The 14,335-nt window shown below is 42.5% G+C and overlaps 1 protein-coding gene across 1 annotated transcript; it reads right to left on the reverse strand.

Moving 5' to 3' along the window:
- Positions 1–1,007: 1,007 nt before the first annotated feature.
- Positions 1,008–12,967, reverse strand: CNOT11 (CCR4-NOT transcription complex subunit 11). The gene is made up of 7 exons (XM_058019006.1): positions 12,562–12,967; positions 11,179–11,343; positions 6,604–6,756; positions 5,871–6,073; positions 4,887–5,089; positions 3,590–3,686; positions 1,008–1,362 (listed from the first exon to the last, which is right to left on the reverse strand). The coding sequence occupies exons 1-7, from the start codon at positions 12,965–12,967 to the stop codon at positions 1,165–1,167; spliced, it is 1,425 nt and encodes a 474-aa protein (XP_057874989.1). The 3' UTR covers positions 1,008–1,164.
- Between the last annotated feature and the right edge of the window lie 1,368 nt (positions 12,968–14,335).

The raw sequence follows: 14,335 nt of genomic DNA on the forward strand, positions 1-14,335 counted from the left end.
CTGCACAAGTCTAAGCCCTAGTGACTACAGAACATTTCTTGCAGGACTTTTTACTGAAAGACTGTATTAAATGAGACAACAGACTGCAAATCCTATCAATCCAAGCACTTTCACATCCTAAATTCCTTGGAAAGAAAAAGCCAAAAGACTGTATTTACTTTGCATTATTGATGTTGTAGTTCCTAAAAATCTGAGAAGCAGATGCAGATTTAAAACAACTTTCATTTAGCAAGCAGTATTAAAATAGAACTTGTTACTTTCCAAGTTACTTTCCTTTTCAATCTCAGGGCTTAAATATAACAGCAGGTACTCTGCTATCAGCTTAAAATTTTAGTTTAGCAGACTTGCTCCCCAGTTTCCCCAATAGCTGGGATCTAACATGAAAGCCACTCTGTCTCTGTGCTCTAGAAGGAAGAGGCTGTTTAATTTTGGAATACACACAGCAACTGACTTCTGAATTTGCACAGTGATAAGTGACTGGAATTCTTTTGATTTTTATGGAAGAAATGTGACCCTCTTTCCTAAGTGAAAGATTTTTACAAGCATGTAAGGTATGGTATTTCAACTGCTGCTGGCATGATTCTGAAAATACTCAGTGGTCGTGATAGGAGAGAATATTTCTGTGAGCCTACAACACCCAACTTCATTTCTGCCTTGTGAACATAAGCCTGTAGCTGTTTCTCTATATCAAGACAGACTTTCCCTTACTCACTAGAACACATTGTTAGAAGTTCTATCCAGCTCCTAGAAGGTCATACACAGTGAACAAAAGGTAAACCAAGGAACTAACTTACCTTGATACAAGTTGACTTCAGTTATATACAAGTAATTTTGGACTCAAAGACAGCGAGTGCCAGATTAATACCTAAATTTGCTGTGAATGCTAAGTATCCTTTATATTATCTCTGGAACTAGAGCCTGAATTTCAGAATATGTATATAACATTCAAATTTTAGCCATAGTGAAAAACAGTGTAAGGCCTAACACATTTCACAATATCAAACATGTATCAGAAAAAGCCTTATTTATTGTTCAAATGCATAAAATGCTATTTATAATGTAATTAACATAATACATAATTAATCCAGGGATTTAAGTTTAAAATGTACAATTAATTGGTATAGAACACTAGCAAGAGGGGTTTTTTTGCCACTGACAGTCACTTTATTTTGATGCTTTTGTTTCTGATGGATTTTCCCCAGTGTCCAGTGTCTTCAGCAATCTGAAAAGGCCAGCTGCTTCTCGTATCCGACTGAACTCAATGCAGAATGCTTGCACTTCTATAAACAAGTCCTGTACATTAATAATTTTGTTTCTGATTAAAGACTGAAGAAAGACACAAACAAGACGGACCAGGCGGTTCTGAAACATAAGAGAGATGGTTTAATAATCTAAATAAATGTTTGCAACCAAGTCAGTTAAAGGACTGTTGTTCCTCAGCAGTACTAGTGAGGTGCTTTAGCTTCAGCAGTTATTGTGTTCCCAAGCTTTGTACATGCTGCCCCTTCTCTTCCATTTCCCACACTACTATATTTAAAATATTGACAGCTTTATAGTTCTTGTACTTCTGGATGCAGGAGCCTTCTCAGGATTAATCCCATGCACAAATGAAGCACCAGATCTACCCATCCACCATACTTAGCTTATTACATAATAATCTCTGAATAAAGGCAAAGAAGACATAAAAGCTGAAGATGATGTCAACATTTGAGTCTTGTTTAGTCTTATTTTCTACAATAGTACCATAAAGAAAATTGAACAAGTTTCACATCTTAAAATCTCTTATGACCACATCATCAAGGAAGTCCAGATAAGAAGTGACATCAACCAAACTGATTCCAAACTTCCTTCATGGACTGTGCTCTGTTGCTGAATCAGCAGCCCTTTTGCTGCTAACCCTTTTGCTCTATGTTAGAAGGAAAAAAATTCCAGGGACACCTAATCCAAGAACTCATGGCTCATTTCCTGCCTGATCCAGAGAAAAGACAGGATCTTAAAAGTGTTCCTCATTCTTAAGAGCTACTTAGGTAACACCTTGAAGAGCAGATGGGAATTGCAAGTGAAAGCTTAGGAACTGGCACTTTAAATCTGTCATACATAGATCCAGTCACCAACCATCTGTTTAACACAGAGCACATTCTTCCCCAAGGGCAAAACCATGTCTTTATCACTAAAGTGCTCTCATACTTCACATTGTGAAAAAGACTTGAACCCAAACCTTTCTCTAAAAGCACTTATGTATGTGAACAATGTTTATCAGACAGAACTAAGGGATATGACAGATTAAGTGTCTAAAGCATTTCAGATTATTTGACACTGAAAATCAGATAGCAGCTATTTTTCCAGGAACTGATCTTACTACTGCAAAATTTGCTACTTGTAATGAGACAATTCAGAGACTAAACAACTTATTTCCTTCATTGTGATCAAAAGACATCACATGCTTTCTCTGCAACACAAATTAGTTACATGAGTAATTTTAATAATCCAGGAGCATGAAACTCAGCAAAAGAACAAATGCAAGATTACTGGCTGACTCCAACAGTAATTTTGTACCATGCTTTTTAAACAAAACATCTTGTGTCTCAGCTGCTGTGAGGCCCCATACACATTAAAAAATGTTAGATCTCAAGCTCTGCATGCTGCTTAGTAATCAGTGTATGTTCCTTGACCCTCAGAGCTCTTTTTTTGTTCCCTGTGTGCCTGAAGCACAGCTGGTCTGTGCCCTCAGCAGCCCCTCTGAGCACAGTGTCCCATTCTGGGCATATTCTCAGCTGCAGCCCAAATCTGCTGCTATTTTCCTACTCCACTACCAAATGTAATAGGCACAGCTACTCAGCAGGTCACAGATCAAGTTACCCATGTGTGTCTGGCAGAACCACAAAGCAGAGAAGCATCAGCAGCCACCAAAAGACAACACATGGTCAGTCATCATCAGAATGGGATTGAGAACGAGATGGGAGGATTGCTGCTGTCTAAAACCACATTGCAACCCTATCCTGTGCACTGCACACAGCTTTCATTTCTGTAGCTGAAGGATACAATAGAGCTGGAGAAGGTACTAGAGTACACCAAAAAAGCTTAATGGGAAAGGAACAGTTGTCTTGCTGCAAGAGACTCAGGACACTGCAGTCCTTCAGTTTCAAGAGGAAAAAGCTAAGGCAGGACTTGGGATGCAAAAAGCCTTGGAGAAACTGAACACAGAAATGTTTTTCACCAATGACATACCCAAGAAAAGTTCTACTGGGCACCTGTGAAACCAACAGATCAGTTTAGGAGAGAAGGAAGTACCTCCCACAGCATGTGGAAAACACTGAATCCCACAAGTGTGTAAACCTCCTCAGGTTTCCCCTGGCCCTCCCTAGCCAGGGATCCTTGGAGTGGCTACAACTTCCTCAGTACCAGCATGCAAGTATGACAGGCTTGGAAAGCAGAGAGTGTTAGGAGAAAAAAAAAAAGTGCCTTTGAAATAAAAAAAAGCAGTAAAACAGAGGAACTTGATGCTATCAGCCTTATTAAAATCATAGCACATATTTCACAGAGCAATATATGGGATACTTTTTCCTAACCAATTTATCGAAGCACTTACCTGCATATATTTGTCTTTAATCTGTTCACAGGTGGAGATACAATTGGAGATATAAAGATGAATAAATTCAGGTGGGAGATCAACTGCAGTAGTAAGCCTGTTCAAATAAAATATATTCAGTGGTTTATGAAGCCATAAATCTAGTGTTTCTGTGGCAAAACAAATCATATCAGTTAGACCTGTTATATGAGTTTATTCCAAATTTTGTAATACAGAACTAATTTTTCACAGCTTCCAGATGTGTTTCTTCTCATTTAAATTTCTAAATTAAGAGTAAAACTTTTTTAAATTCTGACAGTACAGCAGCTAAGTTAGACTTGTTTCTAGTACATCTGACATTTGAGTTGCCACTGTTAACTGAAAGAGCAATACAGCTCTCTTAAGGTACCAACATGCACTAAATGGAGAACTGCCACAAGGTTACAACACATTCTGACCAAAGTAACTCAAATCAATCCTACCTCAAATAGTGAAATGGGGGCAAAAGGGAGAAAGGTGAAGGTTTAAGTTTCAATTTTTTGTCTTATTTCCCTTAACAATCAGTGTCTGCCCCTGTTTGCAATGACAGTCACTTTGCAGTTTGAGGGAAGTTGTTCCTGTGGTAGCTATGCTGTGGGAGAGCCACATTCCTGACTGGTGGTGTACTCTCCTGGACACAGTTTTGTAAAAGCTCTACTCTCACCACTCTTTCTCCATGTTGCAATCATTAGCTCCACTTCAGGGCAGTAACAGCTGTCAGTCTGCACCAGTAGGGGGGCATTTATTTTGGAACTGTTTCTTTAATCAGAAGATATTTAAGGTGCAATTCAACTCTGCTTCAAAGGGGCTGCTGATTGAGGCTTTTTTGGTAGCTCACATTCAGTAATTGTCAAGAAATGGAAGAAACTAGTGGGAGAGATGTATTTCTGTAAATTTGTGGGAATTAGCTGTCTGAAAAGTATTCCCATTTAAAGGGCTAGCATTCTGTTAAGAAAATGGGTGGTACCTATCTGCAGAAATTATTCTCAATGAAAACAGAACATGAACCTACAGCAGGGCAGCTGTTTAACAACAGCACCTTTTGTTCATTTAAGCTGCATCAAGAATACAAATTGCAATTAAGCAGATTAGGCATGTGGCATTAACTGTTTGTGAAGGATTCTCACAATAAATGCCCTTTGTCCCACTGTAGTCTTTTATCTCTCACACTGACATGCCTCAAGAAGGATCAAAATAACATTTCCAGATATCCTGATAAAACAGAACTGCTCATTTTACACACTCAGTGAAACCTTACTAGATTTGAGATTGTACTCACCGATTTACAACTTCCATTGAATGTAAGGACATGTCCATGTTGACCAAGACAGAAAAATACTCTGTTATTTGACTAGACTGCATTAGTTTCAGCAGCATTTCTATAGCTACTAAGGGATTGTTTTCAACCAGGTCTGGCAATTTAGCAGGAGTGAGACCGATATGGTAAACAAGCTTGGGGTCCTTTTCCAGTTCTCCAAGGAGCTGTGAAGAAGAAAAAAAAAATCCTTATTTGATTTTTTCTCAACTATTCATGTTACTGCTTGAAAAAACTGTTATAACACATCTAAGATCCAAGAGAATGATAGCCCTTGAGATTTAGGCTTCTCTATTGAAAAGCAGTGAGGGCTACTTTAAAATTTTTACTTTAAGTCTTTAAAGACTTAAAGTGTGTCCATAAAACTAATGCATTTAGGAGTCTTTCATCCGTGGATGGCAAAGAAGGGAGTTAAAAAAATCCATGATGATTTTTTTTAATGAAAAAAAAAAAAAAAAATGAAAGAAAAGTTTCAGCCTCCTTTAGTTTCCTGTCCAGTAGAAGGAAATCTCGATTTCAAGTTCACTTGGCAGAAGGAATAGTGCAAATAAAGCTAATTTTATAGTGCCAGCATAATGATTATGAAAAAAGCCCACTGAAATCAGGGGTAATACTATCAAATTGAGGGGGAAAAAATGTTGTTGATATTTCTGAAGTAATTATTTATCAAAAACTTTTACAGAAGCACAAACAACTTAGTTATACAAAGATTTTTCCATGCAAAAACATGTTAGTGCCACTCCTGTTCACCTGTAGCTACATCAAGTCAATGGTATGAACATTATTTTCCTTATTCAGAAAAACCCAAGTCAAAATTTTTGGATTTTTACTATTTAAAGTTTTCTGAAGGCAAACACAGATCAATTAAAGTGCTCAAACTTTTATAAAACACAGCAGTTAATAGCTTCTTAGAGAATCATTTTAGACAGGAAAGCACATCATCCTTACCTGTGTTTGCTGTGGGGAAGTCAAAGGACTTTTAAAAGCTTTTGCCATTATTCTTTTTATCTCAACCCCAGTGCTGTTCTTAACACACATTGACTTATCCCACTGAATTGTGTGATCTGGTTCAATGGGATTTAGCCATGCCAATTCATCCTCACATATGTGGAGTGGAGGTGGTGGTCGGATAAACTCTGGTCGAAAGTGACCTAAAAAGGCAACAATAGGAGAGGTTTTCTTAAGCTTTGGGGATTCAGTTCTGTATCAGTAAAAAAGAAGACACCCCAAAAGCCCCTATTTCTTTAAGCTATTATAACACTGAGAACAGCATTACAATCCTATTTGCCTCCCAGAAAAACATTTATTTCTGATTTTTAGTGATACCATTGCATCCACCTGTTTTTCTTCTTGATTCAGATCACTTTGTTCCTGATACTGTGGTCTTTTTCCCTTCCACAGTAACAGCTTCCTTGGGAAGTGCTACCAGCCAATGCAGATCTCAGTGCAGGGACTAGTGTCTTGTTCAACAGATGACATGGGGAAGGGCTTGAAGACAAGTCCACAAATGTGAACACTAGAATCTGATCTAGAAACAACCTGATGCAATTTTGCACTTCCATTCACCTTAATTTCCATTTCATGCCTTGAAAATATTTCTGAATTCCATTACATTTTATCTGAATTATAATAACACAGTACGTAGTGAGTTACAGAAACAAAGATGTGAAAATGCACCTACTTTCTATAGGAGGCTTTAGTCCACTCACTAATGCTTCTGTGATCTGGGAAGCAACAGAGCTGTCAAAACCAGAGTTGGAAGAATCTGGGTCAGGATCGCTGAGAATGCTGGGGAAGCTGGCCTTGCTCTGTGTTGGCAACTCAGACTGACGTTCTGAAAGAGGAATATTAAACCATAAAATTGGAACAGAGATGCCCAGAATACAAAAAGTAGTGAGAAACAAGCAGCTTTAGAAAAGAATTGGCTTAAAAAAAACTGAACAGATAATATCAACATGAAATTTAGTACAGTTGGGCAGTCAGCAGTCTGAGTGCCAGCTGACAGGCAAGCACAGAGGGTATGCAGCAAGGAGAAAGAAGAAATAGATGTTAATCTTAAATGTAGTCTTGGCTTTAGAACAGGCACGTAACTGATGTAATCTACATCTACAAGCAGCACATTAGTAGGTTCCCATGCTACTCCTCGCAGGGTTCATGTGCTGTATCTGGTTTGTAATCACTTCTCAGAGAAGGAAAGTGAAAGATCTACACGGATCCATTTACAGACCTGCTGGTCATACTAGATAATGGTCATACTAGACCTGAAGTCAGCTATTCAAATTTACGTATTTCTGTGGCATTGCCTGAGCTCCTGGTACATTTGCTGTCAAGCCAGAACCAGTGCTTTAGTGGTAAACAATGGAGTTTTAATGGTTACATGATTCTACAGACATCATCATTAAAGCAAACCTGAAAGGAGCTAAAATCATCCCATTAGAGGTCAAATTACAGAGCATAAACAAGTTACAGAAAAACAACATTAAGGCTAGTGTATATACAGCTGAAGACTTAAACAAAAGGGAAATATGGACCTCGCTGCTTGTATGATCAGATTTTTATGTGCCCTTCTCTCAATAATCTATTGCTCTTCTGTATCTGGAGACTTAATGGCTGATCTTCTGTGTTCTCTGTACTATTTTGAGAAATCCTGTTTTCCATTGCTTTGGCAAAGAAAACTCCAAAGGACAAAAAGCAGAAAAACCCCCACTACAGAATACCACTTAACATTCCTCTCCCCACCCTGTTAACAGAGAACACTAAGCAGCAGATTATGCCTTAAGCAATCTGAAGTCCAAAACTGCTGGTATCACAGAAGAAATCCCTTGAAGAAGTTCCAGATGAAACTAAACACCACTCAATTTCCTGGCTAATTGAGTGAGTGCTGTTATATTTTGTGTACCCTAACACTTCTAAGCAAAGTGTGCTGGCTCCTTTTTGTGCAATCACGTTGACCCTTTCCAGCTGCCCACACACACAAACTATTTCATATGACTCCAAACAAATCTGCAAGGGATGCCCAAAACTGTGAGACAAGAGCATCATGAGAACAAAGTTGTTAATATTTCTGGCTTTCTGTCCTCCTTTATCCAGCTACTTCAGATAATGCAAACATGTGCATATATGCTCACTGAAGCACCACAGCAGGGTATATTTTTCTATTAAAGGCAACAACTACAATACTTTTAATCTTAAAAAAATCCCCATTTTAAAGGCAAAGTCCGAATTAGATGGTTTATAAAACATATTTTCTACTTCAGCAACTTCTTCAAACTTCATCCCATGAGTATTTTCATTTAGCCCCTGAACAGAAGGGTTGATTTAACAAAAGAAGTACAGGAGTGGGGAAGAGGCATTGGGTGTCCTTTTTTTATCTTTTCATCAATAGCCTAGGACTTAAATCCATCAGTCAGTAAATCATGGATTTGTTAGTAACCTCATAATCTGAAATTGCTGGTGATGTTAGATAAGATGATTACTGATATCTCACTTCACTGATTTGAGAAGCCTGGCTGAGCCCTCAGTTGTATGCATTGAAGCTCAGAAGTTCAACCTCACTGCTTCAAGAATAAGGGCTGAATCAACAGCTTCAGGTAAGCAGAAGTAAGAATTACAACACAGTGATTTAACAGAAACTAATACAGCATCTTCAACTAATACATTTACATTTTACAAAACTAACCTGAAAACAAAAAGGGTTTTTTAGGGAGCTTATTATTTTATTTTTACAGGTAAAAAGAAAGTTTCTTTGATTCTTATATAAAGCTTGACAATGTATTAAAATGTATTCAATGTATTACTTTCATCCAGTCAATTACTCCCCCATCAAATAGGGCTTAGCAGACAAACAATGAGGAACACTTTGCCAGGAGACCCATCCCAGCAACTAGGAGAAAATTACTTTTTTGATACAGTAGCACACCAGGTGAACAAACACATATTGTAGGGCAGTACCAACATTTGAATTAGCTCTCTGCAGACGAAAGGGAAAAGAGAACAGAACAAAAGTTAATACTCATGCCCAAGATGCTCGATTCCAGCATTCTTTTTTTTTTTTTTAATTTGTTTGTTTGGTTTTTTTGGGGAGTGGTGGTGGAAAAACCTTAAACCAAAAAAGAAAATCAAAATCAGAAAATCCACCTTAAGAGCTGCAAATAAACTGTCACAGTGAGCTTAGATTCAGAGGATAAGTGTTTTTATTTTTTTTACAAAAAAAGGATTGGGAGAGATAAACTGATAGAAAAAATTGAATGCTTTCTGAATTATTTCATTTGAGTTTGCAAGTATGTGCTAAAGCAAGCAAAAATCATCCTGCTCTGAGCAACTCTAAACTCATATGAAGGACCATACTTCTGAAGAGCTACCCAGTGTTACAGCTGTGCCATTCTGTACATCCTAGGGAAAGGGTGTAAACAAAACACCTCAAACATTGCATCTTAGTGTCATCCTGCACCAGCTTCATCCTGCATATTGAATCATTAGGAGAAATATACTGAAGACTAGTGAAAAAATCATAGGCTCTCCAAAACACAACAAAGAGAAGAAGCATTATGATTTTAAAACAAGTAAAAGATGTATATTGTAAGAAAGTGATTAGAAAGCAGACAGTTATTCTGGGGACCTACAGCAAGAATTCTGAGAAAGACAGCACAGAGCTTTTTCAGATGCAGCTGCTTTTGTTACATAACTTCCACAACTGCTTGTAAGCAACTGTGCACTTTCACTGGATTATGTAAACAATAATAAAAATTTTATACAAGCACCATTAATGTCTTTGTATTCTACTTTCAGCCATCATTATCTTCTATTTTAAAATAAAGCATGTGGCCTAGAGCACACATTCACCCAACCACAGTTTTGAGGTTGCCCAGAGAAGCTGTGGATCCCCATCCATGGAAATGTCCAAGTCCAGGCTGGATGGGGCTTTGAGCAACCTGGTCTGTTGGAAGTGTCCAGTCTACAGTGGGTGAAGGAGGAAGTAGATGATTTTTATGGTCTTTTCCAGCCCAACAGATTCTGTGATTCAATTATTTCATATTTAATGAGAACGAACTATTCTGAAGGCAAACAATACCAAGGGGAAAACAAATAAAAGCACCTTGAGGTTTCTTAAGGCATCACATATGCCTTGCACTAAAAACAACAAGTTACCTGAGCAAAATTTTAATTTGCTAAGCTATTCCACAAAATGCAGACAGGATGAACATAAGAAGGACCAGAAAAGTTTGTCTCACCCACAATGGCATGTTAGGGTGTTCAATTTGCATTTTCAAATTACTCTGGAAACAGCAGCTAAGCAGGACCCCACAAGATATTAGTTAGTGAACAAGGGACAGTATACCACAGCTTTACCAGTCAATGTCAGAGTCCACAGAGAAGAAAAAAAAAAAAAAAAAAAAAGACAACACCAAGATACAAGTGCAGGACACAGAAAATTTAAATGGTGCCCAACCTCAGAGCAATAAATCACATTGCACAGATACAGAACTGGGATGGTCAGTTTTTAAGCAAGCAGGTCTACTGCAACATACCAAGGGAAAAAGGATTTTTTTGTTTTTAGACTGGTTCCTTGTTCCCAACAACATATGATATTTCGTCTTCACTCCAGATGTGACATGAACAGTCATGTCCCTCCTTCTGTTCTTCTGTCAAAGGATAAGCATCACACTGCTTTTCTTTTCAATCTAGTAAAACTGGATCTCTTCCCAACTGTTGAGCTAACACCAAGGCCTAACTTTGCAATAGTCTAAAGATATAATAGTAATACTCAATTTTCCAGGTACAGCTGAAGTACTGGCATGTAACAGTAGTATTACAGTTCTGCTGGTTCTCTCATAAAAGAAATACTGCAAAAGGTGAAAAGGGATGAAAATACAAAAAAAATCACCCACAAATAACTAAAGCAAAGCAACCAAATGAAAAAACCCACCAAAAACATCCCTCTCAAAAAACCCATCCCTAAAAAAACCACAAACTGTCATAGCTTTAGATTAAAATCTTCCTATACTTGCAAAATATTCTTGTATTTAAGGCAATTACATACATGCTTCAAAAATTACTTGTTAAGGAGGATAAAAGAGTTAGGATGTAATCTCTGCCTGAAGTTTCTTTAAGTGCTTGAGCACAGGTTTGAAGACCTTAAAGCACAGCTTAAACTTTTCCATACTGAGGACAGACAGGTGTTTCCCAGGTAGCCCACAGCCACGTTCCAACGAGAGCTTCCACCCCCAAGGGCAGCACAGGGACAAGCCTTCCTCACCTGCTAGTGCCAGCTGCAGCCCACTGATGTCCACTGACTGGGCCATGTTCCCCACATCCATGGCAGCAATCTGCCGAGGAGTCTTCTTGAACAGCTCTCTAGGAGGGGCCAGCATCAGTTGTGAAAGGAAGAATTTTTCTGGAGGAGTTATGGGAGGTAAGAAGCCTGTGGAGACACAATGAAAAACAATCCACGCTTTTTAATGTGGGAGCATTAACAGTTTCCATGCTCTTCCTGTATAATAAGCAAAACTAAGAGAAACTGATCTGTTATTTACAGCCAGGTAGGTGCAGCTGAAGAGTCTGTGCTGTGTGACACATACAGAACTGTTTTAATGCAAAATACAGCCTATGTGATCAGTGTTATACAGCTGATGCTAAGTCACTCACACTAGTTCATTCACACTATTTCCCATCCAGACAAAAAGTGAGCTATTTAGTGTGACCTGAATTTACAGAATTAGAGAATGACCTGGGTTGGAAAGGACCTGAAAGACCATCTAGTTCCCACCCCCGGCCACGGGCAGGGACACCTGTTCCTAGGCCAGGTAGCTCTGAGCTCCATCCAGCCTGGCCTTGAACGCTTGCAGGGATGGGGCACCCACACCTTCTCTGGAGCCTGTTCCAGTGCTCCAGCCCTCTAACCAACTTGGTGGTCCTCCCTGTAGTCTCTCCAACAGGTTATTTTTTTAGAAAGAGATTTACTCAACACTGGTAGCGTCATATTTACTGAAGAGGAAAAAAGCGCTCCACTCTCATGTATTTCTCTCCAACAGTTTTGTTTCACAGCTTTAAGGCTGTCAGAAGCCTCCAATCACCTCCAGCTTTTTGTGACGGCTTTCTCCCCAAAAATTCCGTGTTATCACAGACTCAATTAGGCTGAAAAATACCTCCGAGATCATCGAGTCTGATCTGTGACTGAACACCACCATGTCAACTACACCAGGGCACTGAGCGCCACGTCCAATCTTTCCTTAAACACTTCCAGGGATAGTGAGTGACTCTGCCACCTCCCTGGGCAGCCCACTCCAATGTCTAATCACCCTTTTTGTGAAGAACTCCCTAATCCAACCTAAAGCTCCCGTGGCTCCGTTTTACTCTATCTCCTCTTGTCCTGTCGCTGGTTGATCGGGAGGCCGGCCCCCAGCTGGCTACAGCCTCCTCCCTTCAGGCGGCTGTAGAGAGCGAAAAGCCGCCGAGCCTGCTCTTCTCCAGGCCAAAGATCCCCAGCCCCCTGGGGCAGCTGCAGAGCGCTCTGAGCTCCCAGCAAGCGGCCCGGCTGACCCAAGCCCAGAGGCGCCGGCCGTGCGGGTTCCCCACCGCTCTGTCCAGGAGGGCTCCGGTGCCGCCCGGCCGGGCCCGCTCCCCGCCGCCCCGGACACACCTGAGAGCGGGGTGCGCTCCGCCTCGTCGCCGCCGCGCTCGGGCGCGGGGTTGAGGAGGTGGGCGAAGACGGCGGCGAAGGGGTTGGCGGCGAGGGGCTCGGTGCGGTACATCTCCCACAGGAGGTAGAGCGCGGTGAGGCGCTGCGCGGGGCTGGGCAGCAGGTCGGGCTGCTGCAGCAGCAGGACGAGCACGGAGCCCAGCCGGAAGTGCTCGGCCTTCCCGAAGTAGTGGTGGAAGGCGCTGGAGAGCCCCTCGAAGGTGCTGCCGCCCGCCTCCTCCGACACGATGCTCAGCAGGCTCGACAGCTCCTTCGGCGACAGGCTCATCCTGCCGCCCGCCGCCGCCTCGCCCGCCTCCGCCGCCCCCTGCGTGCCGGGCGCCGGGCTGCCCCCGCCCCCGGGCATCCGACCGCGACCGCCGCCGCTCCGGCCCCGGCGCTCCCCGCCGGCCGCGCTTTACGGCGCTGCCGCGAAACGCGCCGGGGGCGTTCCGGCCCGGGCTGCGGGGCGGCGCGCGCGCGGCCGGGCGGGCCGCGATTGGTCGGAGCCGCCCGGCGGGGGCGGGGCATCGGTCCGGGCAGCGGCCGCGCGCGCTCCCGCGGGGGCCGGCAGGGGGCGCGCGGCGCCGTGCCCGTGCCGGGCGGGGGCAGCGCCATGGCGGCGGCGGCGGGGGCGCGCCGGGAACCTGCGCATCCCCGGCCCGGGCTGCTCCCGGCCTGCGCCGCCCGGGCCCGCGCCGCCTCCCGCGCCCCGCCCGGCTGCGGGCCGGGGGAGTTCTCTGCGCCGAGGAACACCTCGTGGCCGCGCCGTTTAACGGCGGAGCAGTTACGCCATGGACTGGGCCCATTGAAGGGTCTGGAGCACAAGTTCTGTGAGGGGCTGCTGGGGCTGTTGGACCTGGAGAAAAGGAGGCTCAGCGGGGATCTTAACACTCTACAACCGCCTGAAAGGAGGTTGTGTCGGGTGGGGTCAGGCTGTTCTCCCAAGCAACCAGCGGCAGGACAAGAGGACACCGCCTCAGGATGCACAAGGGGAAGTTTAGGTTGGACATTAGGGATTTCCTCACAAAAAGTGTGATGAGACATTGGAATGGGCTGCCCAGGGAGGTGGCAGTGTCACTATCCCTGGAAATGTTTAAGGAAAGACTGGAAATGGCCTTTGGTGCTCCAGTGTAGTTGACAAAGTGATGAGCAGTCACAGGTTGGACTCTGATCTCAGAAATCTTTTCCAGTCTAATTGATTCTGTGATTCTGAAGGGCTGATGTCCATCTGTATCTTCCATGGTCCAGTGCAGTTGAGAATACCCACTTTGCTGCAGCAGAGCAGGAGGGTGGTGAGCTGCAGTAATGTGTGGGAGTCAGGGATTGAAGCACATCCCTGTTAAGTGTGATGATCTGTTTCATTGGCTTATCCTCTGGAAGTGCATCTCATGGGACTGCAAGTCACTGCCTTAATCTGAAGAAGTGCTGAGATCATGGCCTGAAGGAAAGGCTTTCTGTGGAATATGCTGAGAGGAGAAGAGCTTAGAAAGTCCTGAGAGCAGGCACTGATCCTTCTAGCAGCAGTACTCCTCCCAAGACACCCAGCCCTAAGGATCTTAGCTTTCCAGACAGCAATGCATGTGTAAGAGATGGGATTCTGTTTCTAAAGTAACATAAATTGAAGGCTTGTGTTCCACGTACAGACCAAGTAATGGAGATGTTCCCTATTTCACATTTCCGATGGCAAAGAAACCCAGATCCCAGAGGTGTGAAGGATTCATGTACATACAGA

The sequence above is a fragment of the Melospiza georgiana genome, chromosome 2 (assembly GCF_028018845.1).
Source record: "Melospiza georgiana isolate bMelGeo1 chromosome 2, bMelGeo1.pri, whole genome shotgun sequence".
Classification (NCBI taxonomy): Eukaryota; Metazoa; Chordata; class Aves; order Passeriformes; family Passerellidae; genus Melospiza; species Melospiza georgiana.